Source organism: Chroicocephalus ridibundus, chromosome 9 (genome assembly GCF_963924245.1).
Source record: "Chroicocephalus ridibundus chromosome 9, bChrRid1.1, whole genome shotgun sequence".
NCBI classification, from domain to species: Eukaryota; Metazoa; Chordata; class Aves; order Charadriiformes; family Laridae; genus Chroicocephalus; species Chroicocephalus ridibundus.
Window position 1 is genome coordinate 27,156,050 of NC_086292.1, and position 25,856 is coordinate 27,181,905.

Genomic DNA, 25,856 nt, shown 5'->3' on the forward strand with positions numbered 1-25,856 from the left:
AACACAAAGAAAATTTTTCCAAATATAATTGATTTGTCTAGTGAATTACAGATGTTTCATGTAGAGCAATCTCACGATTAATAGTTGTCAGGCGCTCAGAAAAGATACTCTCTTAAGAGAAAAAGCCTATCTTGCAGCTCTGTTATTATCTACAGACCACTCTGGCTCCACCTCCACCACACCTGCACCCACTGCTGGGCTGCTCCAGAGAGCTTGTCCCCAGGACAGCGTCCAAACCCAGAGGGATGCCACATGCATGGTCCTTCCTGCTGGGCAGCGGGAAGCCACCGCTGCTGGGAAGAGCCCGTGCTGCGAGCTGATGTTTCTGGATGCGGCAGGGGTGTGACATTCCCAGTCACGGCACGATCAAAGAGTGGGATTGATTTCAGGTTCCCAAATGTAGCCTTTCACATCCTGTGCCAGGAGCTTCAGGGATGGTACACCCATTTCCAGTTCCTCATCCTGGTCTGCCAGTGGGTGGGTGTCAAGCTCTGGCAGCAGACCATACCACGCTCACACCTCTGCAGCACTCTAAACCAAAAACACAGCTGTCAGGGCAATGAGGGCCTAGTCTGTGAAGCCTACAGAACACCTCATGGACCTGTGGACCGTCCATACCAGAGGGGATGCCCCCTCCAAGGCCCACACGTAACCCTTGCCTTCACGGGCAGGTTTCAGCAATCACCCCGGACTCCTCCTGACGGCAGGAATTAGACTCTGCGCAGCACAAGGCACCAACGGCAGCTGCCTCTGCTCGACCCTGACCCCAGGAAAGGGCAGAAAACCAGCCCAGCCCCAAGCTTCACAGAACAGTTGCCCCCTTTGAACACTGAAAAAAGAGAGGAAGCAGCAAGGCAGAGATCACTGCTTGTGATGGCTCCCCAACACTTCTCGTTACAACATTCAGTTTGTGTTGTTCTGTAACGCCACCACCGAATTGTGAACATTTGCAGTTCTACAAGGCAATCCTCCTTCCAAATGCCAGCAAAGCTCATTCATCCTTTTTGGAAATACGATTAAAGAAAACACATTTTTGTGCCCCTACTAAGAATTGTGGAAAGCTCTCCTCAACAAGCTTTACTGTCCCGTGCCTCTGAAATATAGCAAGAAGTGGACAAACATTCCTCCTGGTCTTAGAAAAATATCAAGACATACCAAAATAATTTACAATGGTTCACCAAATAGAGCAAGTCTTAGAAACTGAGCAGCTACAAGCAGAGGTTCTGCTGAGCCCAAGCCCTGCATAATAGCAGTGGGCAACAGCAATCAGATCACAGCATCCTTAAACGCAACCAAAGCGTGATGTTTTGCATGATGCAAAGAACAATTTATTTTTGTGGAAAATAATTACTTAAAATTATTTAAGTTACTCCAACAGCAACTACACAAAGGTCACAGAACACTTCACAGAAAGTCTGAGCTAAGCACACCATCAGATTGGTGAAAACTTCCGTTTTTTCCCTCCTTTGGGTGCACCAAAACTTGCTCCGAGTGTAAGAGACCCTCCATTCCCCACATCAGGTGCCACACTGCCAGAGGAACGCTTCAGCTGGTAGAGTCCCCAACCATCTACAGTTCTGCTGTGTCCTAATAACATCGGCTTTTCAAATCTGATTTGTGCCACCGACTATTAATTTAAAACCTATTGGTTAGGCAAAATATAGGCTTTATCTAGTTTTCTTTTATTATCCAAATTACTACCCAGCCCTTGCACAGAATGCACAAAAAAATTTTTCTTACGCTGCAGGACCAACACTCCAATATGTGTATTTTTTGCAAGAATAAGGATTTTTCCATTAGCACAAGGCTTTTCAGCTACACTGAAAGTATTTCCAAGTATTTCCTTTAAAAGCACAAAATTGATAATTCTATCAAAACACTTCTGCATTTGTTTTTTGCATGCGATTTGCTCTGGCAGCACAAAAGAGGTAGTGATCACCCTATGCCACGTGCAACCTCCGATTCATCACTACAGATACCCAAAATAAACCTTTCCTTTAATTTTAGTACATTAACACAGCACGGCCTTTAATGCATAGTATTTAAGATACGCTATCAGATGCTGAACGCTGTCCTAGATGACTCGAGAGCCAACCTTCTGCAATTACAAAAAACATAGAAAGGTATTAACATAGACAACAAATCTGGCTCTTCTCACACAAATGCAGCGATTCGTTTATTTTAAAGTCTTCAGACCCACCACAGCAATTTTATAAGGAAAAATTTAAATGGAAATTTTTGTGGTTTATTATTTTCTGGTTCAGAATTAACTGCAGTAAATATTTCAACCGAAAGAGAAAACTCCCTCTAAAGTCATTATCTACAACATAGGTACCAAGACAGGCGACAGGAAGCCCACAGGGTGATCTAACCCGCGTCACAGCATTTGCAGAAATCCCAGGGGTGCTGGGCCCAGTAATAAATTTGAAATATTTCCCAGATGAAGAATGAACTTATAACCTTCTCAGTATTTAACTGCCACTATGGCTCTTCCAGGCCGCAGGTTTTAGACTGAACAGAAGCCAGCTGACTACATTTTAAATACATTTACTACTTGTTTCCCCAGCTTTTCTTTCATCACTTTCCACTCTTTATCTAACGGAAATACTACAGATTCTTTCATCGCTGGTGAGAGCAAAACAAATTTTTCCAGGGCTCTCAATTCATTACACGTGTTGTAAATAAGTGTGGTACCCAGCACCGTTCCTCCCACTGACAGCAACGGGAAGGAACGCTGTCAACACAGCTCAGAGAAATTCGGCTTTGTATCAAAGATTTTCAGACACCAAATTCTTGCCTCCCTTTGTGGGAAGTGACCAACCCTGGCACAGGTGCCTTCAAGGTGCTTGGCCTGGGAGCATGACGACACACGCTTTTTGTGCCCAAGATTAACTCAAGGAAAAGCGAGTAGGTACAAAGCTGTATGCAGATTTTATCCATTTGATATTTGTCCCTAAAGGCTATCTCCAACATGGATGGGATTCAGAAATACTACGCTTTACGGGCTGAGACTCTCTCAGCCACAGATCTTCCCGAGGACATTTCATGTTCTCTTCCATGTTCAAACCACTTCTCAGATGAGAGAGTCAAAAATTTGCCGTGTGACACATGCGTCCATGAAATCTCCTGTTTGCACACACGTAACTAGAAACTTATTTTCTGTAACTCTCTGATGCAGAGCAGTCTTGTGAATTTGCTGCAAGGTGTCTCCTCACTTTGCAGTAATGTGCATATTCCCCTTTTCAAGGAAAAAGCCTGAAAATTGTGCTTCCAACAGATCCATCGCTGAGGTCATCAGACAGTTGCTCCCTCACCCGTTTCGGTCAACATGATCTAAGGTAGCTCAAACCGCCTCAAAAAGTCTGGTTTAAGTTAACTAAAGTGCCTTAGAGCTCACAAAAAGCAGGTGAGTCAGCAGATGACAGAGGGGCTGTGGGGAGGAGAGGTGTGGAGACAGTGCCCACCTCTCCTGTGGGCACGGCCACGCGAAGAGCAGGCAGAGCTCTGTCTCCCACTCAGCAGGGTATAGAGAACTAATTCCAGGTGGCTGACAGAAGCCATACCAACACCTATCATCTTCCAGGATGTAATTTACTATTTTGAATTCCCTACACATTTCTCAAGAGATCCCCTCGTACCATACCAAAGAATAACAACATTTAACAACGGGCTGAAATTCAAAGATGTTTCACAGGTAAAGGTACAAAGAATGTTACTGATGACAAAAACAGGTATTAATTTATAATTCTTTCTTTTGTCCTCCTCAAAAATGTAGACTACATAAAAAAAATGTACTCTTCCTTCCCTCCAAACCCACCTAAAACGTAAATGGTTTCTCAATTAAAAACACTTTCAACACCACTATTTACTTTCACCAGTAGTGAAATACTATTCTACCCTGTATTCTTAGGACCTGTACTACATACCTTTTGCATATTCTTAGAATAGTCTTCGCCAAAATATTCCATTAATTTTCCATCATCCTCTGAATAAAATGAAATTCCCATAACTCTAGCTCCCAGATAAACTTTGTAGATAAAGATACTGAGGAAACAAGTTTGTGTAATATGCTTCTGGACCCTTAAGTGCTTTTCTAGTCAAGTCCTTTCCAGTTAAAGCCATTTTTTCCAGATTCGGTCCTTCTGCAATGTATGTAGGGAAATTAAATCAATTTTTTTTTAAAAAAATTAAACATTAGGGCAATAGAAGGCTCCTCTAACCCTTTTTTTCCCCCCAGTGACTCAAGGTAGCTCATTCAGCAGACTGTCTCCAGGTGTGTGAAACAGATGATATCTTGAAGTGTCTCTAACAGGATCCGAGTAAACTGCATTAGTTTAATCCGAATTCAAAACAGCGCCAAATTTAACAGAGAAATATGAGACACTTCACAGAACCCTACCCTTTAATGCAGAAGGTCAGCAATTCCATCCTTACGGCCAGGAAGGAAGGGGGATAATAGGGATAAGGATACAAGTAATCAGTCCAACACAGCAGCTGCGCGGCAGCTTGTGCCACTGGTTCCACCACAAAGAGAACACATGTGAGCTTCCAGGGGTTTATATCCTTGTTAAAGGATATACAAAAGCTGGTCTTGGAATGAAGTAACATTTAATGAGCATTCTTATTATTCTGTGCACAATTTAAGCTTACAACTGTATAAGGCGGGATGTTTCTAACTAACTGTACGTTTCAGTCAATCCGCAGCTGGCACTGCGGGGAAATCTCAGATAAGTGGAATGCCGTTTCACATTAACCGTCCCAACACTGTCAAACAAAGCCACCTTACTCACGCTGAAATAGAGATCTACAAATGTCTCACTGAATTGCCATTCTGAAATGTTGATAGAAGGAAAAAAAAAATTGGACATCCTTCATACCACCTCTAGTATGCTACTGAAATCTCCAAACAAAACCCTCCAGGTGCTTCAAGAAAAATAGATGAGACAAGGAAATGAATTACCCCAAAAATGGATTTCTTGTATGAACTTCTGCCAGACTAGTTTCTAAGAACGACAGAAGCAGCTTAAATTAAGCTAAATCACACAGTTATTAGATGTGAAGAGACGACAATTTTTCTAGTCTAGAAGAAAATGATACAGTGATTGGATAACAGTTACTCAAACTATTCAACACTTCCCCAAATTACAGTAATGCAGAAATAGAATTACTCTCTACAGTGACCTCTCAAAGGAAAGGAGAATTAAGATTAGAACTAAGTAGTAAAATTAGAAATGCAACTTTCCAAAATGCATTCTGTATAATCTTTAATAAATTTTAATACTCAAGCATTAAAAGAAATCCCTTTTTTTTTGTGCCAGGCGCATATGGAAAATTCAGCGTAAAAGAACTGGCAGAATATATTCTAAATCTTTCCAATCAAACAAACAAATCACTTATATTAGTTTAGATAAGGAGCAAAGAGTGATCTCAAGATCACTTGCACCCCCCAAGTGACCTGGCTGTAATACCCTACATTAAGGCTACAATCTCAGCCTTATCTATGACTTGCTTTGCCTAACTGCACCCTATCATTAATATTACTAATTTCTGCCATTGCCCATAAAACTCAAAAGCCTCATGCCAATTCTATAACATATATAGGTTGGAACTGAATTAAAAACACACAGAGTTGCATAAAACCATCATAAGGTGGTATGAAGCACCAAGCATGGACGTATCTAACGAGACAGAGCCCCTATCTTTATTCTTCTGGCCCAAGACACAAGGTAAGAAAAACGTGAGGTTTCTTCTGCAGGACCAGAATTTGTGGTTTTCAAAACACTTCAAGTCAAAACAGAGCTACATTGCATTTGCACAGGCCTTACAGAGAATGGATTTTTCAGATCTTCTCCCCCAACTTTTAAGGAAGGGCAGAGGGAGTGAAAATGCCTGTCTATCAGTAACCTGCAGAAAGCAAAGTCCCACGGCCAGCGGGGGACACAATGCCAAGGTGCAGCTTCAGGTACAGGCAGCAGGTAACAGTGTACAGCGAGCACTGATAATGTGCTCCCAGGAGAATACTTCCCCCCCCAATATGGTTGGAAACAAATTCTGCACCTTGTTAATGTTCCATTTTACACAGACATGCTTAAATACGGCTGTGACAAGGCAGAAATGCTGTGGATGCCAATATAAACCTTCCACACTCCACTTCCCTAACGAGGAAGGCTTTAGCTGTTCAATTCTGAAAAGCTCAATGACCAACTTGCTTTGAAAACCTGTTGTCCTTTCTTTATATAAATATTTAATTTATTATTTATTTTTTTTTAAACCCAACTGACCTTCTCCCACTCTTCTACACCAGAAGCATACCTGGAACTTCATAAATAAGTTAAGACATGTAAATTTTATCACCTTAAGTATATATGCCTTGAGTACTAAAATTTGTAAAACCTTTACACATTGTGTCGATAAAGAAGCAAGAACCCTGCTAACGTGCCTTTACATAACACTTCATGGTATAAGAACAGTTATCCCACAATGTAACACAGTACCTTTTTTTGTCATGGAAGTTTCATCTCTAAACAAGCCTTCCCTAATAGTTGTTCCAGTGATTACATTTATCCCTTCAGACATATTTTTAAGACAAACCTTCTAGTACCACAACCCATCGTAAAGCAAGTCAGTTAAGCTCTTACAAGGATACTGCATATATGAACCATTCTCACATGCCAGTAAATTCTAGCAGAAGAATTTTAAACCAATATTAAGATCCTATTAATAAAAAAAAAAAAAAAGATAGATTTCTTCATGAAAAGTAAGAAAGCTCAAGACAACAAACTTCTGCCTTTTTTTCCCCTGCTCCACAACAAATCTACTTTATTTGCACAGGTTACCTAAGATGTTTTTGAATCAACATTTCATTGCTGTTTCTAGTACAAATAGCTTTCAAGAGTAAGGAAGACAGTTATACACACAATAAATCAGTGTATTACTAAATAAGAATCTCAGCTTTTATCTTCTGTCAAGCTCCTTGAAAATAACAGTATATTTTAAGGATTACAAAAAATACTTTATATATGTCCTTTTCAAGGAAAACTTAAGTAGTAGTGCTATAGGTCAATTTTCAGATGTGATTAGCCACACTGTGACCTTTGTCATCTTTATAAGAGTATATGGCAGTGACCACAATTAATATTATAAGAGCATATACAGCAGTGTTTAACCATGCTCAAGATGCACTATATAAACAAATTCCTCATTTGAATATTGATAAAATTATAAGCAGTTTGAGTAATAACTCAGAGTAACACATTGTAAGAGAACTGTGAGGGGCGTTTGAAGGTCTGGGGAGTTTTTGTTTGTTTCAGTTTGGGGGTTTTTGGGGTGGGGTTGTTTTTTTTAAACAGAGCAAAAAACCAATGGGGTCTTTAACTGATCACACAATAACACTCTTATGAAAAGTCATCTGGAGATCTGTTTTCTCTGAAAATTAAATATTCGACCTACCTTGAACTGTAAGTTCTGCCTGAGCTTCAATCGTCTCGTTTCCATTATCGGCTATGCAGGTATACGTCCCGACGTCCTCTTCTGTCACATCACTGATCTCCAGGCTTCCTCCCGCAAGCAGAAGTAGTCTTTCATAGCTGCGCAAAACAGGACATACGGGTGATTTGATGGAAAAATTGCCTTAAATGAAGTGTTACCAGAGAAGCACACACGAACACTCTACCTGAAATAGCTACAAAACCCAAAGAATTGTTTACGTGTAATACTCCTGGGTGCCATTTACAAGGAGCCATGTTAGCAAGGAAATTTGAACTTGATGGTTAAATTCCATATTTGGGCTTCACATTTAAGTTCAACTAGATCAAGTCTGCAAGAGCAGCTCATCGTTTTGCACTTTCAGCTTCAGTTCTTAATTAAATGTGATCCAAGATATTTAGACAACAGGAACTAAAAGCTAAGAGAAGTGAAATAACACAACCACATCATAAAAAAACCCAAAACCCACAAACATCTTGCAGACACAGTGGGAATGACTTATACTTGAAAAGTTAACTGAATTACAACACACCAGACTTATGCCTGTACAACATAAGTAACAGCAATGTATATTCTATAATGTAGAGTTCACATATTAAACGATAACCATTTCAGTAAGATTTCAGACTAAGATATAGGTTAAACAAAATTCAAAAGATAAATTCAACAAGTTGGCAAAGTTTCTGTTTAGAATTTTCTCCCCCGACTTAGAAAGGGCGGAGAGACGGTTTACAATTCAGCCCTTATAAACTACCTGCTTTTTAGGCTAAACGTAGTAGCTAAACGTAGCATTTTCTGTTCCATGTTGCACCCGCAGCACTCTTCTCCCATTGCAGCCATCATTGTCCTTTACGTGATACAAATTTGTACAAGGGTTTTCCAAGATTCATCACCATTCCAAGCATCCACAATGAAGAGCCAGTAACACTACCAAAAACTCCAAGCTGAGACAACAAACCATGACTGGATGCTGATCCAGAACCATTCCTAATTGCAGCTGAAAAAAAAGAGCAAGTCTACCTTATGGCTTCCTTTCCGGCATTATTGAGCAATGGCTTCGCAGACAAAAATGGACTGAATTCTTTCAAAAATATCATCTGAATAGCACATTGTAACAATTAACTTTTTTGCTCTCTATAGAGTGGCCAGTGTACAAAAATCAACCTAATTGCTTTCTCCATTTGAGATTTTCCTGGAATTATATCAGTAGAACCATCTTACCTTCTTGGAAAGGTAAATTCATAGGACACAAAGACTTTTGACTCCCCTAACTAATTACCACATTAATATCAATTTATGATAGTACTATAATTGTTAATCAAATTTCTGATTCCATACATTTAAAATCTGGACAAACAAAATCATTATTGGAATTACGTGAAAGAAACCAGTCTTAAAAGGATCCAGGGAGATGTCCTACCCAGGTATAGTATAAAGAAAGGGATCCTGCTTCCATGACCTACTAACAGCAGGACTACAAAAAGTCTGGGTTCCAAGAAGTGTGAGAAATTTGAGTGAAGACAGAAGTAATTTTGAAAAAACATATTAGGAGCTTTAAAGAGAGGAACGCCTGAAGAAATAGTAGAGAAGTACATGACCAGCACTGCAAACAGGTTCTAGCCAAGAGGAAAACAGCAAGAAGTTTGTCATTAAACCTTTTTTTGGAACCACTCAACAGTGATTCAAGGACAGAAAGTAAGGAGATGGTAAGATGTATCTTGGATTACTTTGATAGAATTTTATTGTCATTGCAGCCAAAAAAGGCAGAAGCCTCCTACTGTGGATCAGATGAAAGACTAATCTGTAGGAAATAAAACAGGAGCTTTAGTGCTAACTAAAAATAGAGAAGGATGATCCATCTCACATCTCCAGCAAGAAAACTCCGTACAAAGGACATGAGAACAGAAGCTGCCAAAACCGTATTGCTTTTTTACCCCCCTCTTCTCCCACTTTTTTGTATTTTATTTACCTGTATTCTATCCAGGTAAATTCATTAGATTTAAATCACACAAATTTGTTGAAATTAGCACAAAGGAACTGAACCTAGAAGCGTTGGACCACACCACCTCCACGGCAAACCTGACCATCTGAGAAATCTCTGAGAACATCCAAAAAAATATAAGAAAACAATGCTCTTCCCAATCCTTGATCCTCTTTGTCTGCATCTGGACATTGACAGTCCACAAACACAGAAAAGCTTTCCAAACATCGTCAAGGTGAACAGTAACAACATCACCGGAGCTTATTTGTGGGAACGGCACATTAGGCATGTTAAGACTGCACTAAAACCATGCCTAAAGAAAAATAAACAACTAAGACAAGTCTGGACCTCGACACATCCACATATTGCAGTTTTGTATCTCCTTTTATTATGCAAAATAGCGTCTTTGATTATTTGTTCTAGCAGTTTTGGCACATTAAATTAATCTGAGTAGCATATAATCTGCTGAAGGCTGAGACAAATGCAGGAAGAACTGGAGCCAGCGGGTCAACGTGCCAGGTCTATGGCTGGCCATCAGGAGACAAACCAGGAAGGAAGGCTGGGCAGAAAAGATTGACGGGATGCAAGAAGCTGAGACTAGCATAACTGCAAAGGAATGACAAAAGGCTATACAGACTCAGTGTAATTTTGATGACACATAGTGCCTTTTTCTGAATATCTACCAGTTTCCACAGTTATTCATCTAAAAGGAACACGTGCCTTAACGATGCTTGTTTTTCCCAGAGCCACCCTCTGAAAAAGTGAAGTAACATGCATGGTGAGACAGGAGACTCATCGTTAATAACCAGCAATTAAGATGTTACTAAAACTATAAAAAATTACTAGATGTTGTCACGTTAGGCAACACAAATTTGTGGGATAGGATCTCACACGCTACTTGCAACGTGACAGCATTTACGGAATCCTCCTTTTTGTCAAGAAACAAGGTTATGTAGTTTTCAGCCATCTAAATTACATGCAACGTTTTTTATTCTCTTTGATTATTTTCCTCAAGAAAACCTAGAGTTGAGTTCAGAGTTTACCAACATGTGATCCAAGACAAGCTCCCTGCTGTGGAAAACAGGGAAGAAAACAATGTGTCAGCCTCCTTGGTGATCCCTTCTGCAGCAGTAGCTGCCGAAGAATTCTCGGCTTAAAGCAGAACTGCTTTTGTAATAAAGTAAAATGTCTTAATTTTGTAAGGACAATGAAGCATTTCCACAAGACTGAAGCAATCAGATTTCAGACACTGGAGACAAAGAATCGGCTTAATATAAAAGCGGTAACATAATTTAAAGTGTCATTAAAACCAGCAAAGATTGATCATTCAAATGTCAGGGAAGAGCAAAATCAAATTCAAGCCTTTTATATGCATCCTGTACAGCCCTCAGTTACACACTCCTAACGTACAATTACTTGAGCTACTTTGGATACCTAACTCGCATGGTTTTTTTAAGTTCATTATCACAAAACATAGTGAGCCTTTATTAATTTACTGGATTCAAACAGCCAGTTATACCCTGAGGTTTTGGCGCTCTTTTTTCCCCTTCTTTTAAATTACTATTCCCAAAACATCTTATAATCTATTTGCAGTCTTGGTAAAGTACAGCAGATAAAATTAGACAGCAAATTAGATTATTTTGTGGAATCTACTACCAGAAAAATCTCCGTAATTACTCGGCTATGTTTAACCTTTACCGAGTTGGGCAAGCACAATTCAGTTAATACAAATCACTCGGAGCGCCTGGCAAACAATGAGATGTAATAATTAAAAACACCACACATTTATGTGAAATATGAAGGAAAAAACCTACATTAAAAATATGTATGTGATCATATAATTAAAGGCTTTATTTGAATGCATACAGCAACAGCATAAAATTAGTGCCGCAGATGCAACCTCAGCTTTGCGATCTCCTCACTTTAGAAAATGATTAACCATACGACCGTGTCTCAGATTACTCCAGGAATTTGTCAATGACATAAAATCTTGCTAAATGGAACAGCCCAATAACACCAAAGAGTTAGCTGTTCTTCAATAGCCTTATTAAAATATAATGTTACTGTTCAGGGTCTTTTCAGTTGTTTATTTTCAGATTAACCACCTCGTTTACTGTGGTATGTGCATTTGTGATTTCTTCCATATAAGCGTCCGACTATAACTCAAGACACACAATATATGCTGTCTGAGCACATATCGATCCAACACACAGGGAAGGCTTCAAAGAAGAACTTCATCTTCCAAACATTTGAAACTCTCGGCGTATTTCCCAAGCTCCGAAAAAAAACCTCACCTCACCGAAATTTCACTTTTCAACTTCAGAATCATCAAAAGCACAAAAATACTCCTGCATTTGCTAACGAACAGACCCTAACGTGGTAGGATCCTTAGCCAGACATTGAAAAAAAAAATAAAAATGAAAGGCTCAAAGTTAGCAAAATCTGAAAACTATCCAAGCTGTATACAGCATTTCCATTATAGCCTTTTATATCAGGTGATAATGACAATGCGGTAAATTTTACTTTAGAAAGTTTTCTGTAGAGGACATAAGATTTATTCAAATAGCTTTACACTTCAGTGGCTTTCCTCACTTCCTTCCATTTCTCTATATATTTTCTACATTCCTGGCAGAGACACCACTCACTGGGAATTCCTGGAGGAAATCCAAGTGAAAAAGCAGAACACAGACGCGCGTTGCTGAACCGCCGGTACGCCGGGGTGGCTGTGAGTCGTGGTGCCAGTCCTAAAGACCTATGAGCAGCACACCCCACACCGCAAGGTACACGCACATGAACACATCCCAGTCTAGAGGCTTACTCTGTATTTTGAATTGGAGCTACAAGCACCAGCACCGTAAATCTCAACGCAGAACAGAATTTAGTCTTTTCCTTTCTATTCAAACAATGAAGTTCTGAGCAAATTACCACATATCATGAAGATTATTAGCTTGACTAGTAAGCCAATTCAATGAAATCTTTCATCACAAGTCAAATGTTTATCCCAGTGACAGGTTATTGGGTCCAATTTTCAACTTTGTGATTGCTTCCTCTCTGAAATTGTGCCTCGGGGAAGAAAGGTCCCGAGGGAGGTGAGGGAAGCCAGCCAGCAATGCTGGAGAAGGGCACACCGACGGTGCGAGCACCGAGCCTTTCTCCAAATAGACTCCTTACTCTTCAGCTCCCGAGGACTGAGACTTCCCCAAGTCCTGGTGGAATCTGGGCATTTCAGAGTCTTTGATGGACTTCTTTATGAAGAACCAAAATGTCAGCAGACTAACTGTCGCTTATATTTCTTTGAAATCTTTAAGTCAACAAGTTCTGAAAGTATTCCTTGAAGCTGCAGCAGTTTTAGTACAATGGAAACCTCTAATGTTGCATTAACTTCACCAATTTATCGCTCAACACTCAAAGCTTCCTTCTCTTTCACTCAAATTAGTTGGAAAATATTTTATCGCAGCAAGCTAATTTCACAATATACTGCATTACAGGCTGCTTGTCTGAACAAGTGCCAACGCTGCCATCATTAAATTTACTCATATTTATCCATTAACATAAATCTTATATTTGTCTTTGACAAATACTCCATCTGAATTAAACATCTTCCCTTTTTTTTTCAAGTCTTACAACAAATATTTAATTCCAAAACGCCGCTACTCCCAATCCTAAAAAAAAAAAAAGATACAGGCTCCTACACATATTCTCCTTAGCAATACAGCTTGAAAGAAAAACATTGAATCTTGTATTAGATTAATTGTCACAGTTAAAAAGACAAAAGCAAAAATACGGTTGTGCGCCTAAACCATTTAACAAGGGCTAAGACTTCGGGCCATACCTGACCATGCTATCCCAGTTCTGTTTCCTAACCCCATACCTACACACCCAGAGACATCTATCAATATATATATGTCTATACATGTGCATATACATACTTATACGTATGTTAATGTCTGTAGTATGTGTGTATAGACAAAAACCATGATTTAAGAGCATTTCTGAGGCAGAAGTTACATTAAAACCCGTCCAGATGAAAAGGATCAGTTTTTTGTTGGGACAACGAAAAGCCATGCTGATAAGAGAAGTCTTACTTTTATATCACAAGGGGATTTTAATAAAAATTAAAAGTGATCCACTTTGTAATTGAAGTAACAGAACATGCGTAACAAGCCAAGATACCTATTTTGCAGCTAACTGTAGGCTTTACATTAACAACGAATCTTAATTTTTAATTCTAGAGATTTTACATTATTCTATTCAAAAGAATAATACGACAGGTATTGAGGTAAATGGAGTTTAAGAACTTTTTGTTATGTGCTGTTTGAATCTCTTCTCAGTAAAGCCATAGTCAGGAGTAGCAGACTTAAGAGTTTCGGCACAGTTTGATTACTTTAATGAACAATGAAGGAAGCTTACTCCTACAGAATGGAAAAAAAAAGACCAAACGAAGTCTGCTCCTTTACCTACCTTAAAAGTAAATTCTATAATAAGCACATATTTCATTGTAAGAAAAAAAAAAAGCTAAGTGTTGTAACAAGAAAAACAACACTAAAGTTTTAAAAAAATCAATTTCATCAGCAAGGTAACTTGACTCACTCGTCTTTAGCCAGACCAGAAGGGTTCTGTAAGTAACAGTAAGTCAAAAGAAATACAAATTTTCATTGTTCAAACCCTTTATTTATTCCTCTTTGGTTCCATCTTTGAGCAGAAGAAAACATTTATTTCAAATGGAAGAGGAACATTTCTTTGGCTCTTCAGCGTTACCCTCCCTGGTGAATACACACACCGAGGATGCCACCACCAGCAGATTCCAGGAGCAGAGAGGTGCCTGCGGCCAGGCTGTCCCCGGGCTTGGCAGAGGCCGCGCAGAGCTCACAGGGAAACATTTAGTAAAACTGTGGACCCATTCTTCTAACAAAGGGACACAGTGCTGAGAACTAAGGGTAAATATTCTGAAATATGAGGTCCTACATGGTTCAAATTGTGCACATATAAAGATCGAATATATTTACTAACGTTATCGCTCAGCTCTCTGATAATTCTCACTGAAATTTGAAAAGAAAAAAAAACATTTGGGAAGCCCTCAGAAGTTATTGTGACAACCTGCATTGAAAAGCTCATAGGGGAATTGACAGCACTGTATTCACAGCAGGATTTGAAAATTTGGGCTCTATATCAAAAAATGAGAAGAAAATAAAAAGGAGAGATCTTTAGTAAGTGAGCTTTAACCTCTTTGTGCACTGAATGTGACATAAGCTAGAGAACCGGGGGCAAAAGTTTATAAAGGTACGACATGACAGGATTTTACAGACGAGAAAAACAAATTAAGATCTTACAGGCACATTTATGCTGACATTTCATCACATTTGATTGTGCAATTCTAATGAGTCTGTACCATCCTTTGTACGTGAATATTTCTTGTATTTACAAAAAATGAATCTAAATCATATGCCATCAGGCTGACATCACCACAATTTCTCAGTGGTGTTAGAACCGTTAGTCACTACCCACAGGAGCTTGCATTTTCCAGATAAAGACAGTTCACATTACAAGCCCCTGGATTTTTTAAATTAAGGGCTGACACAAAAAAGAGATATATTGCTATCGCTGGTACTGCAGAAAGACTTGCATATTCCTTCAGCTGCTTTCTGTATCAGCCGTGCCACCATGTAACTTTACTCATTGTTTCACGATTAACTTGTTTCTACATTAATCTCACCATCGACTTTGTGGGACATTGAGAACATTCCAGTATCCATTTGCAATTTCCTTCTTCTAGTAAGCGTGTTTATTAGATGGACAAAAAGATAGCTTTTCTTGACAAGATTTTCTTATGCATATTTTCTACCATGTTATTTTGAATGAATACACCAGCAATAACAATGTATAACAGTTTTCACTCACTGCATTCCTGAAAGCCCATAGGTTTTTATTGACCACATCTAACATTTTAATATTCCGTTTTAATGAGAAATTATTAAGTTCTGCTCTAAACGCTTATTCTTAAATTCTTACGGAACATTTAGAGGCATACTGGCCACTTTCACAGCAGAGAGAGTGATGCAATTGCAGGGCTTCGCACACCTAATGTGCCAACATGAAGAAGTCTTAGCTTTTCTGCAGTGTCCTTATTCCCTTAACTGCTTCTTTTACTCCAGTGGCAATCTAAAATATATTCTTAATAACCTTTCTGCTTCAAATCAGATTTCTTGGTTTCAGGTGTCTGTAAAAAAAAAATACCACGAGTCTCATGAACTATCTTTTTGTCATTACACTCGGTCTAGGAGCCCTCCAGCAGCCGAAAACCAGCTTCTGTTCTCCTGGTTTCAAATTAAGTAGAAAGCAAATTGTGCTCTCATCTAAAATTGTAACTGGCTGGATTCTTACCACTATATAAAAATAACACATTAGCCATTACTCACCCTTCTGTGATAAGCTCTTCTGCATTTCTTGTCCACCTGATGGATGGAGTTGGAAATCCCATGGCAACACAGGGGAAAACGGCGCTTTGCCCCGTCACCCTGGTAAGCGAAGAGGGCGGCCTCACCAACACCAACTTCTGCGCCACCTCGGGATCTGCAAACATTTTGTAAACGACAAAGCTGTTACCAGCCGCAGAATCGGAAGATCATATTAAGAAGAACGAATGAAACATCTAATTTCTTTCCTGCATCTTCACAGGACTGAGGCATCACCTTAGCTCCATAACCGGCTTTCTGTAAGAGACTCTCCCAGCCTCCCACACGAGCAGCTCTTCACTGGTTCCTCCAGACACACACAAGCGGCAAATCAGACACTGCTGGGATTCCAACTCCTCAGACTCCCTGGGAAATAGTTTCAGCTAAAAGCTATGGCCCTGAAACTGGAAATTCCACGAGCTTGCCAAGATTTAGTAAAGAAAGGTATAGGTTTGACTTCGGACAGCCAACCTCTGCAATCACCTGACTCCATCAGGTACCCGCCTGGGAAAGTGCTTTTACACAGTAAGGAATGAAATTGCTGCAGCTGAGAGTCAACCCTAAGCAAAATAAAATAACTAGATCATTTGCATGTTGAAATAACACAAGATTTCTACTAAAACAAAAATCCACCGCCGTTTCCCATCCTTATGGAAATGGTAAATCCTCTGAATTAGTTTTTGTTTTGCTTTGAATTGGGCTGGAGAGGGGTCTGGTTCTTTTTTTTCCTCCCTCCCTTAAGAACAAGCACAAGCAAAGTGCCTTTTACTATTGGAAAAGGCCATTTTGACTGCGAGAATTGAAAACATGCCCACCAATAACGGCTGTCCAGCAACCTACTCTGAACTAAACTAAAATAAGTACTCAGAACAAAAGGCTATTTTTCTACTTTACTAAAAATATCCATGACTCCTCAAAATGTAACGTTAGGAAAAAGGTTCCAAAATCAATTTTAACTAGAACTGTAACCAATTCATCAAGGGGCCCCAGTAAAACCTGGACAAAACATGCTGTTTGTACCCTTTGCCTCTACAGTAACTTCAGCACGTACCTCGCACCATAATGAGAATAAACGAGTTCCCACACACCAGCCACAGCTTTTCTACCCTGTTAGTTATCGTAGCTCTTTCTGCCAACTGCACAAATCCCCAGTATTTATGCTGCATTAATTGCTGTATTCTAAATAATCAGATCATAGAATCGTTTAGGTTGGAAAAGAACCTTAAGATCACCAAGTCCAACCATTAACCCAGTACTGTCAAGTTACCACTAACCCGTGTCCCTCAGCACCACGTCTGCCCGGCTTTTAAATACCTCCAGGGATTGCGACTCCACCATATCGTCCCTGGGCAGCCTGTTCCAATGCTTGATAACCCTATCGGTGAAGAAATTTTTCCTAATATCCGCCCTAAACCATCCCTGGTGCAACTTGAGGCCGTCTCCTCTGGTCACAAATGTGCACTTACAAGTTTGATAAGAAGCAAGCTCCAGAATTAGACAAGCTATTTTTGGCCCCCTAAATGAGGGCAGGCTATTCTGTACCTACACTACTTTTGCCCGCTGAAGCCCACTCCGTGCCTGTCACACACAGTGTCCGGCCCCTGTCTCACCTGGGGTGCAGGTCTCCCCTCACAGCAGCTTCTGAAAATTGATAGGTTCGGTATTCTTCAGCTCAAAGCACTAAAAATAATAACTGAGCGTTTACAGCACTACGCTAAGGGCATGCACGTGTCCCAAGATCTAATGCGATGACGTTGCCAAGGTATTTGAGAGAACCAGTCCCGATGGAAATCACGTTTCAGAATTGTCCCGGGCAGAGGGAGCCAAACTGAGAGCGATCCTGGATCACACCATCTGTCTGTATCGTAGCGACTCTGCCCACGTTCCCTGTCAGAGGGAACTAGTCTGCCTGCTCCAGAAATAAGACCGCGTGTGAACAGGCGGGTAACGCAGTGAGACTGACCCGCAGGGGCATATGGAGCAAGCCAAGTTGCAGAAAATGTATGTAACAGATTGCCAGCAAGCAATCATGACACTAGGGAGAGGAGTTGGTGTGATTCACCGGAGACACAACTCATTAATGCTCCAAGCTCCCAAAAAGGAGTTTAGTTCTCAGGTCAGTGGAAACTGGATTCAAAAATTAAGTGGGTTTTTTTTTTTTCCCATTGCATTCCTATATTTGAAAGCATGTGTTTTTAAGCAGCAGAGCTTGGAAAGGTATCCTCCTGCTCGGTGGCAGAGGAAAGGCAGAAGCTCACCATAAGAAAAAGTAGGCTGCTGTCTGTGGATGCAAATCTGTGCAATACACGTGTGTGTTGGGTGTATTTCAAAGATTTAGAAGGAAAGCAGGGGGGTCGCTGTCAGGCACGCATCAGATAACAATTTAAAAATGCAATAAACTGAATGAAGAACAGATTAATACAAATCCTTCTTTCAAATACATCTCAGACTAAACAATCAATTATGGGGCCACTCAAGATTAAGAGAGCTTTCCATGCAACAGTTTAATCCCACTTTAAAATATAAAAAACCACTGGGAGGGATTTCACAAAACTATCAACATTTTCAGAGTCATGATCAAGCAAGGAAGCAGCATTATTTGTATTCCCTAATAGTGTTATATTTAATCACCTTCAGCAAAACATTACAAAAGCAAGTAAATTACATCTGGAGCTAAAGAATTTGAAAGATTAACACAATATGGGACTTGATCAGCAAATCTTTAATTGCCAAGTATCAGAAAAAGTCTTAAGAATTCATTTGAGGGTGTGGAGAAAATGAACACAGACCAAACTAAAATAGTTCAATTAAGCGTCTTTTCCAAAAGTGTCCTTCTTCAAAAACTATATCCTTAGTAGAAGAAAAGATGAGCCTTTCTTTTCAGAAAGGCTAAAGAACTAAATGAAACAACTTCCCACTTTAAGCACGGTTAGTTTCCAAAGCCTAGCAAATACCGCCATTGTAAGAGAGGGAAGGCCGCAATTGTAAAATTGGGGTATTTTAAATAGAAAAGTGCCATAGTCATGAGGAACAGAGGTACTCATTGCAAGGGACCTCTGAAGACACCTAGTGCACCCACCTGTGTGAAGCCCACCTGCTGCCAAGGTGAGGTCAGGCCAAGCATGGTATCGCCCAGCCTAGCCCCAAAAACCTCCCAAGATGGAAATTCAGCAGCCTTCTCGGGCAGCTCTCCAAAAGCAGTAAAAATTGTATCAGAATTCCAACACGAAGACCAATTCAGAGGAGATGGCATAAAGTTCTGGAAATAATTAAGAAAACTCGTACAAAACACAGCCTGAATTTCCCTAGTTTGGGAAAGTGCGATTCACGTTCCTGCCTTATTCTTGGTCAATTTTCAAAACGCAGTATTAGACCATCTGGTGACACACAGCTCTGTGCAATACTGTCATTCGAAACAGAACACACTAAATGTAGAAACAGGGATGGACTTTCGTTCTTATAAAAAAAAAAATAATCTAAATGTTTCTGCACAATAGGCACAGCTAAACCTTTCGAAATAAAGAGTCATCCCACCTTCTTGGGGTCTGGAGACTTCCCAAAAGGCTCCAACGTTTGAAGAACCAGAACTTCCTAAATATTGGGAGAACTGAAAGTGCCTGAGCTTAAGCATCCCAAGAGTGAGGGACAAAGCACCAATTTCTTTTGGAAACTTCAATGGGATTTTAAACACGAGATTCAAGCCTGAGAAACTTAGAAATCCCCAAACAGTCAGTTCCCTCTTTGTAACACGTCACAGCAGAAGTGTATTACTAGTGACTCTTTAAAAGAAGTCTTTCCCAAAAAGCCCTTAAAAGCTAAACCATTAAATATGGCAAAAAATTATGTCCGCATCTCCGGCTTATCTCCAACTACTGCAGAGCTCAGACACTAATAAACTGATTTTGCTTTTCTGCTTCCCAACTGCAAGATACAGGTCAGTCTTCCCAAAGACCAAAATCCTTTAGCTTAAGTGCCTGCACTCATTTTAAGCTACATTATAAAAAAAAAAAAAAAAAACACAACAAAAAAAAAAAACAGGAAAAAAAAAAACAGAAAAAAGAAACCCCAACCACCAGCTTCCACAACACACATTACACTTAGTTCCACTTAAAATATACAAAAATGCAACAGAGCAGATTCTCACGTGTTCCCTTTTAAGTATTCTTGTTAGGTTCCCCTCCTATCACTTGACTAATTTTTTAATTATTAACTTTTTAAAAAGAGAAACAGATTAGTACCTGGAAGAATCTTGAGCTCTGCTTCATCACTGTATTTGGGGGTCCCACCACTTTCAATGACGCAGCGATAGAGTCCTCCATCCATTTCAGTAGCATTGCTAATAATTAGAGCTCCACTTGGCAACTTAAATACACGATCATCCAGAAAGACTGGCTGGCGATCCTGCTCCCACCTCACAAACGGTGCAAGGTCAACGTTGACTTCACAGTTGATGATTGCACTGTTTCCTTTATAGACAGATGAAGATTCTGGCTGACTGGTGAACCTGGGAAGGCCTGCAAATACAAAATAGCAGAGTTAGAAAAATAAAATAAAAATAGAGGCATTCTGAAGATGACACCAAAGCTCTGAAGTCCAAGTGAAGATTCATTAATCTAGTTTTAAAAAAATAAATTAGGCTGCTCTCCAACTTTTTAAAAATCCTAACAGTTGGTAGCACAATGCTAAAACATAGCTGGTGTAAGAACAAACAAAACTAGTAATAAAAGTACTGATTTAAAAACAAAAGTAGTTTGTTTTTAAGCAAGTGTCAACAACAAAACAGAAGTCTTTGGAGTCCTCAAAAACGTGAGGAGACACGCAGGTAACCTCTGCTCACTTCTCCAGTGCTGCTGCTTCAGGAGTAGCTAGCACAAGAGTGGCAAAAATCAAGACAGCGTCTCTGCCTGGTACATCCGAATAAAGAGAGTCTGAACCGTGTTCTGTTAGAGCTACCGATTCACCTGCAGCAGAACACAGATGCCCTCTAGTACTCGCTCAGGAGATAGTAACCAGGACAGCAGAAGGCTTCTGTGTACCTTCCACTCCCACCTTTACAGCCTACATGACACCTTCAGGTACTGCCTACAGGACTACTTACAGGGTTTTTTTTTCTCCTGTCAACTTAGAAAACTTCCTATTTTAAAATTAGAAGTATGGCAGTTAAGAACTTAAGCCAAAAAAGTTGAAAAAGTATTTTATACAATTTTGTCACCATGTCTAAGTAAAGGTTTAGCTTCACAGTAATTTAACTAGACCATGAAAAGGAGCCTGAAGTGTTAAAGGATCAAATCTCCCAGAAATTCAATGGAAACTGGATATCCCTTTGAAGATTCCAGCTACAAAAAGCCTTACATATAGCACCATAAGGTAAAAATTGCATTTATTCATATGCAAACATTTATCTTTCTCACGCTGGTGTACCTGAGAACCGCACTTCTCCACAGCGTAACACAAAGCTCCCGCTTCCAGTCTGGCCCAGCAGTGCCACGCAACAAACGTGTCACCTTCTGAGGGAAAACATTCTCCAGAGATACCCAAAGTCCACTGAATGGCTTCACATTGGCTTTGGGTGGCCGTGTCCCAGTGCTGGCAGTGGGGAGCTGCTGGGATGGCCTCTGTGAGAAGAGGTTCAGGACATTCTGCGCTGGACATGGTGGCTGGTTCCACCGTGGCCCCGCAGAGGCCACAGCTGAGCCAGTCAGCGAAGCTCGTGGCACCTCTGTGAAAGCATATCCAAGAAAGGGGAAGCCACTGCACAGCAATGAGGAAAGTGGGAGAACCAGCCCTTGGCAACAGCCAGGGCAGAGCAGGAGGAGGAGAGGAGGAAGAGCAGCTCTGGGTGCCACCCTGGGGAGACCAGGATGGAGCAGGAGGCAGAAGAACTGGGAATGAAGGAGGGAAGTTGAGCCTGGGGAATAGGAAGAGGGCAGGGGGAGGTGTTGTAGTTTTTGTCTTTGTTTTTTAACCACCCAACTTTAATTAAAATAATTTTCCCCAAGTCAAGGTTGTTTTCCCCTTGTAATAACTGGCAAGTGATTTCCCTGTCTTGACCCACAAAGTTTTCCTCCTTCTTTTCTGCCCCCCACCCCCCACCCCCACCAGCCCTGCTGAGGAGTGGAGTGAGGGAGCAGCTGGGTGGGCAGCCAGCAGCCAGCCAAGGTCAACCGACCACAAAGCGTTTTCCATGACAGCTTTCCGTAACAGTGTACATATTGGATCTTCCAAACAGAAATACCCAGTCCAGCTGATGACTGCACACTGAAGAACATTACTGGTGTAAGCAAATGGTTCAATAAAGGCAACAGCATACAGGAAGGAGGAGCAAAAATGACAAACATGGGACAGGAAAAATAAGAGTCCCCTTGCTCTCCATTTTCCACAGCAGTTATCTGGATTATCAGCTCTCCCTTTACAGCTTGCACAGGGGCGGTTGTGCAGTCCACGCTCGCACGGGACAAGGCACAGCTTGCTCACTGTAGTAATAGTCTCCAAGTAAAATTTTCTTTTGCTCTTATGCTTGCACTTAAAACTAATATTGTCGTAGAAACAGCCTGTCAGTACTCTTGACATCTTACCTTTCCCTCTCAACAGCGCATAGCTTCAAGTACATATTATGATTTTTTCTTTAAAGTCAGTACACTCCGTGCTTTCAATATAAAAGACGGAAAGTGGGACTCTGGGTTACACAAATTAAACCGTCCTAGTACAATTATTCAAGCATGAGAACGGAGCCTGCTGGGAAGCAGTGGGTTCCGTAACCTCTAATTCAGTGCTACTGCACACAGCCAAGACCCCAGATCAGAAAACACTTCACAGGTGATACCTCATAGTCACGATTATACACAAAAGAGGCTGTGACGGTTTAGATCAGTTCTCACCTCTTCCACTTTGCCTAGCAAGCTTAAGGGTGAAATTCCTTACTTACTATCTTCCATTTTCATAAGTTTGACCTAATTGGAAAAATTCTCATTTATCTCTTGAGAAGATGATTCTTTTACATTGTTTTTAGACACTCATTTCCAAACAGCTCAACCCAGTATTTTTATGTATCACTTAACACCTATCAAGAATGCACTGAGAATTTAACAGTAATAGGACCCATTTTTCTATATTTTTTAATTTGTTTTTTAAATACCTAGTTCAGTGCTTTGCAATCCTTTCTTCCTTCAACAAGGGATAACAAACAATCACTCAGATGAGGGACTTGAACTTGATATTGAAGTGTGCAAAATCCCCATGGCTGAAAAGTACTGCATGGCTCTTCAGTGTGAAAGGGTGGAAAAGGGATGGACGAGTTTTCTACCTCTTGTGCCTTAGCTTCCCGATAAAGTATATCGCCACGTGCAGCTTCGCAGTTACATACTGGTGCCGAAACCCCACCTCCTGTAGTTTTCTCTGTCCATATTCACTATATGTGACTGCCTAAAGAAAGAATCTATAACATGCATTTTTTTTAATTAAGTGGTACTTTCGATCATTTTCAGCCTGAATCCCTATTTACTGTCGAGAAAATTCCACAGGTTTTTGGGTTTGGTTTTTTTTGGGGGGTTTGTTTTTGTTTTGTTTTGTTTTTTTAAACTGTCTAATCTTTGCTCTCCAATTTTTGTAGTAATATTTGGAGAAGCAGCAAGAAGCAACATCTGATGCCACATGTCCAGGCTTTTCTCACTTGAATGAAAAACTTCTTTACTTGGACTGTAGAATTCTTCATTGTTAGCACCCACTTAAGTACAAATTTTAATACACACCTCTCATAAAACTTTCATATATTCCTCTATCATAGAAAAATAAGCCTGAACCAGGCCAACAGCACCAACTCCGGTGCTCTGCAAAGCCAAGCACATGGGAGATTTATTTGAGTAAACCCACAAAACATTGTCTTTGCATCCTATATTAAACATAAGACCTACAGTAAAAGACCAAAATCCACCAACTATTATGTGCCAGCACGTGAGAGATGAAGAAAGTTAATGCAACAAGAAGTGGCAGCATACCTGCTGTTAGTTGTGGCTAACCTCTGATGCTACAGAGAGAAAACAGACTGAACCTAAAACATGTATATCATTGGGGAAGGAGCACAACTCCAAAGATCTTCCCAATCCTTCAGAATAGCTGGGCTGAATTCTAACCCATTACTTCTCTCACATACAGCTCACTTCTGTTCTGTCAAGTAATTCCTTCCATAACCTTGTACAGGTCCATCTCCAACCATTACATATTTTCCTCCCCTCTTGGAGTTCTATCTAGAGGCTCCTTCCACAACTTCGTTCCTCTGAAAGTTTTTGGTTTCCCCTCCCATTGTATTTACAACCAACTTCTAGTCCTTTGATCTTGACCTTGTTTTGGTATTAATTATTTTACATCTTTGATATTTATCCATTACTCCCTCCCTCTAAGGTATTCGGATGAATAAAAATCATAGCTACTTTCAACTTTCCTTCTGCTTAGTTAATGAAGCTACAATCTTCAGTTTCCTTTCCGCATTTCCCTAACCACCCTGTCCACCTTTAAAGGCTCAGAATTGCAGAACCATTTGGGTAGGAAGGGGCCTGGTCAGAGCAGGTTACTCAGGTCTCGAAAATCACCATGGATGGAGACTGCACAACCTCTTGGGCAACCTGTTCTACCACCTGACCATCTTCATGGTGAGGAACTTCCTCCTTAATCCAGTCAGAATCTCTTTTGCTTCAACTGGTATCTATCACTTTTCACTCTCCCACCACGCACCGCCGGCAGAACAACAAAGAGGCAACAGACAAATTGAAGCACCTATTGTAATTTAAGATCACAATCATCCATGGAAATATGACAAAATCACTTCCCTGTGTCTACTGAAAATATCTTCCCAAATGATCCAAGAATCACATTAACTCTCTGCACACTGGCAGGTTACAGTCTATCCTATAATCCACCAACTACCTTTCTTTTCTCTCCTACCATACCAAGGGTAGCGCTGTACCTGCACGACTTTGCACGCTGTGCAGTCAGTTTCACCATTGTTGTGTCCATAGCACCATTTCATTCGTCCTGTAAGACCATCAAGACCTCAGTCTCCCAGATTCGCCACACTTGTTGATTTTGTAGGTATATACTTTGTTCTTTGTATTTTGCAAAATGACTGATGAAGACGACAAATGTGATCTTTCTAAAGTCTAGTCTCTGAGGCACCTTTCCATTCTGAAGATTTCCTTCTCAATATAACGCATTAAATTCTCATAATTACCTCCGATCCTTATCAATCTCAATATTCTCATTTAAATTTCTGTCATTTTGACCTTTAACAATTTCTAACGGGACAGCGTATCAGAAGGCTGTGTTGCAGCATGCCCATCGTATTACAGTGCTCTAAGACATGAACTGCTTCATCAAGAAGCTGAGACGCAAACCACAGACCAGAGTCATGTTACAGTTTAGCCTTCTTCCCACTTCCCTCCGTCTTAATTACCCTCGCCTTCACAACCCCTTTAAAAAGGGCACAGTGTTAAGATCAGACTAATTGGTCTATGATCACCCCTTGCCTTTCTGGACACGCATTCTCCATCAGTTATTCTTCAAGAAGAACATACTAGCCCCCAAATTTACAATTCATTAGAAATCTTTATTAACAGACATGCATATCAAGGCAGTTCTTTCGCCAGCCTGGAAGGGAGTCCTGGACCTCATCGTTTCGTCAGGAGCACTAGGACTTCTCTCTGCACCTCAGCTACCACTTGGAAAATCATCCTATCCACAACTTGGAGCATAAGTGAGAATGTTACTGGAGGACTAGAGCCCTGTAATTTCTAACATAAAGCTCAACTATGCTTTAATTTAAATCCCTTACCAGTGCTGTTCACTTTTTGGACAAGATAGGCATTGCATATTCTGCTGTGTGCAGGTGCCTTATTAAGGTTAAATAAGCTTTATTAGAGATGGTTTCATTACTTACTAGCAATGAA

The 25,856-nt window shown here is 40.3% G+C and overlaps 1 protein-coding gene across 9 annotated transcripts in view; it reads right to left on the reverse strand.

The window, feature by feature from the left end:
- Positions 1-25,856, reverse strand: part of NEO1 (neogenin 1) — a 213,025-nt gene that overhangs the window by 105,522 nt on the left and 81,647 nt on the right. For all 9 annotated transcript variants that reach the window (XM_063346362.1, XM_063346361.1, XM_063346364.1 and 6 more), the window contains exons 3-5: positions 20,157-20,432; positions 15,883-16,036; positions 7,450-7,586 (exon numbers count right to left, since the gene is read on the reverse strand). In XM_063346362.1, the coding sequence (XP_063202432.1) occupies positions 7,450-7,586; positions 15,883-16,036; positions 20,157-20,432 (567 nt within the window). The remainder of the gene's footprint in view (positions 1-7,449; positions 7,587-15,882; positions 16,037-20,156; positions 20,433-25,856) is intronic.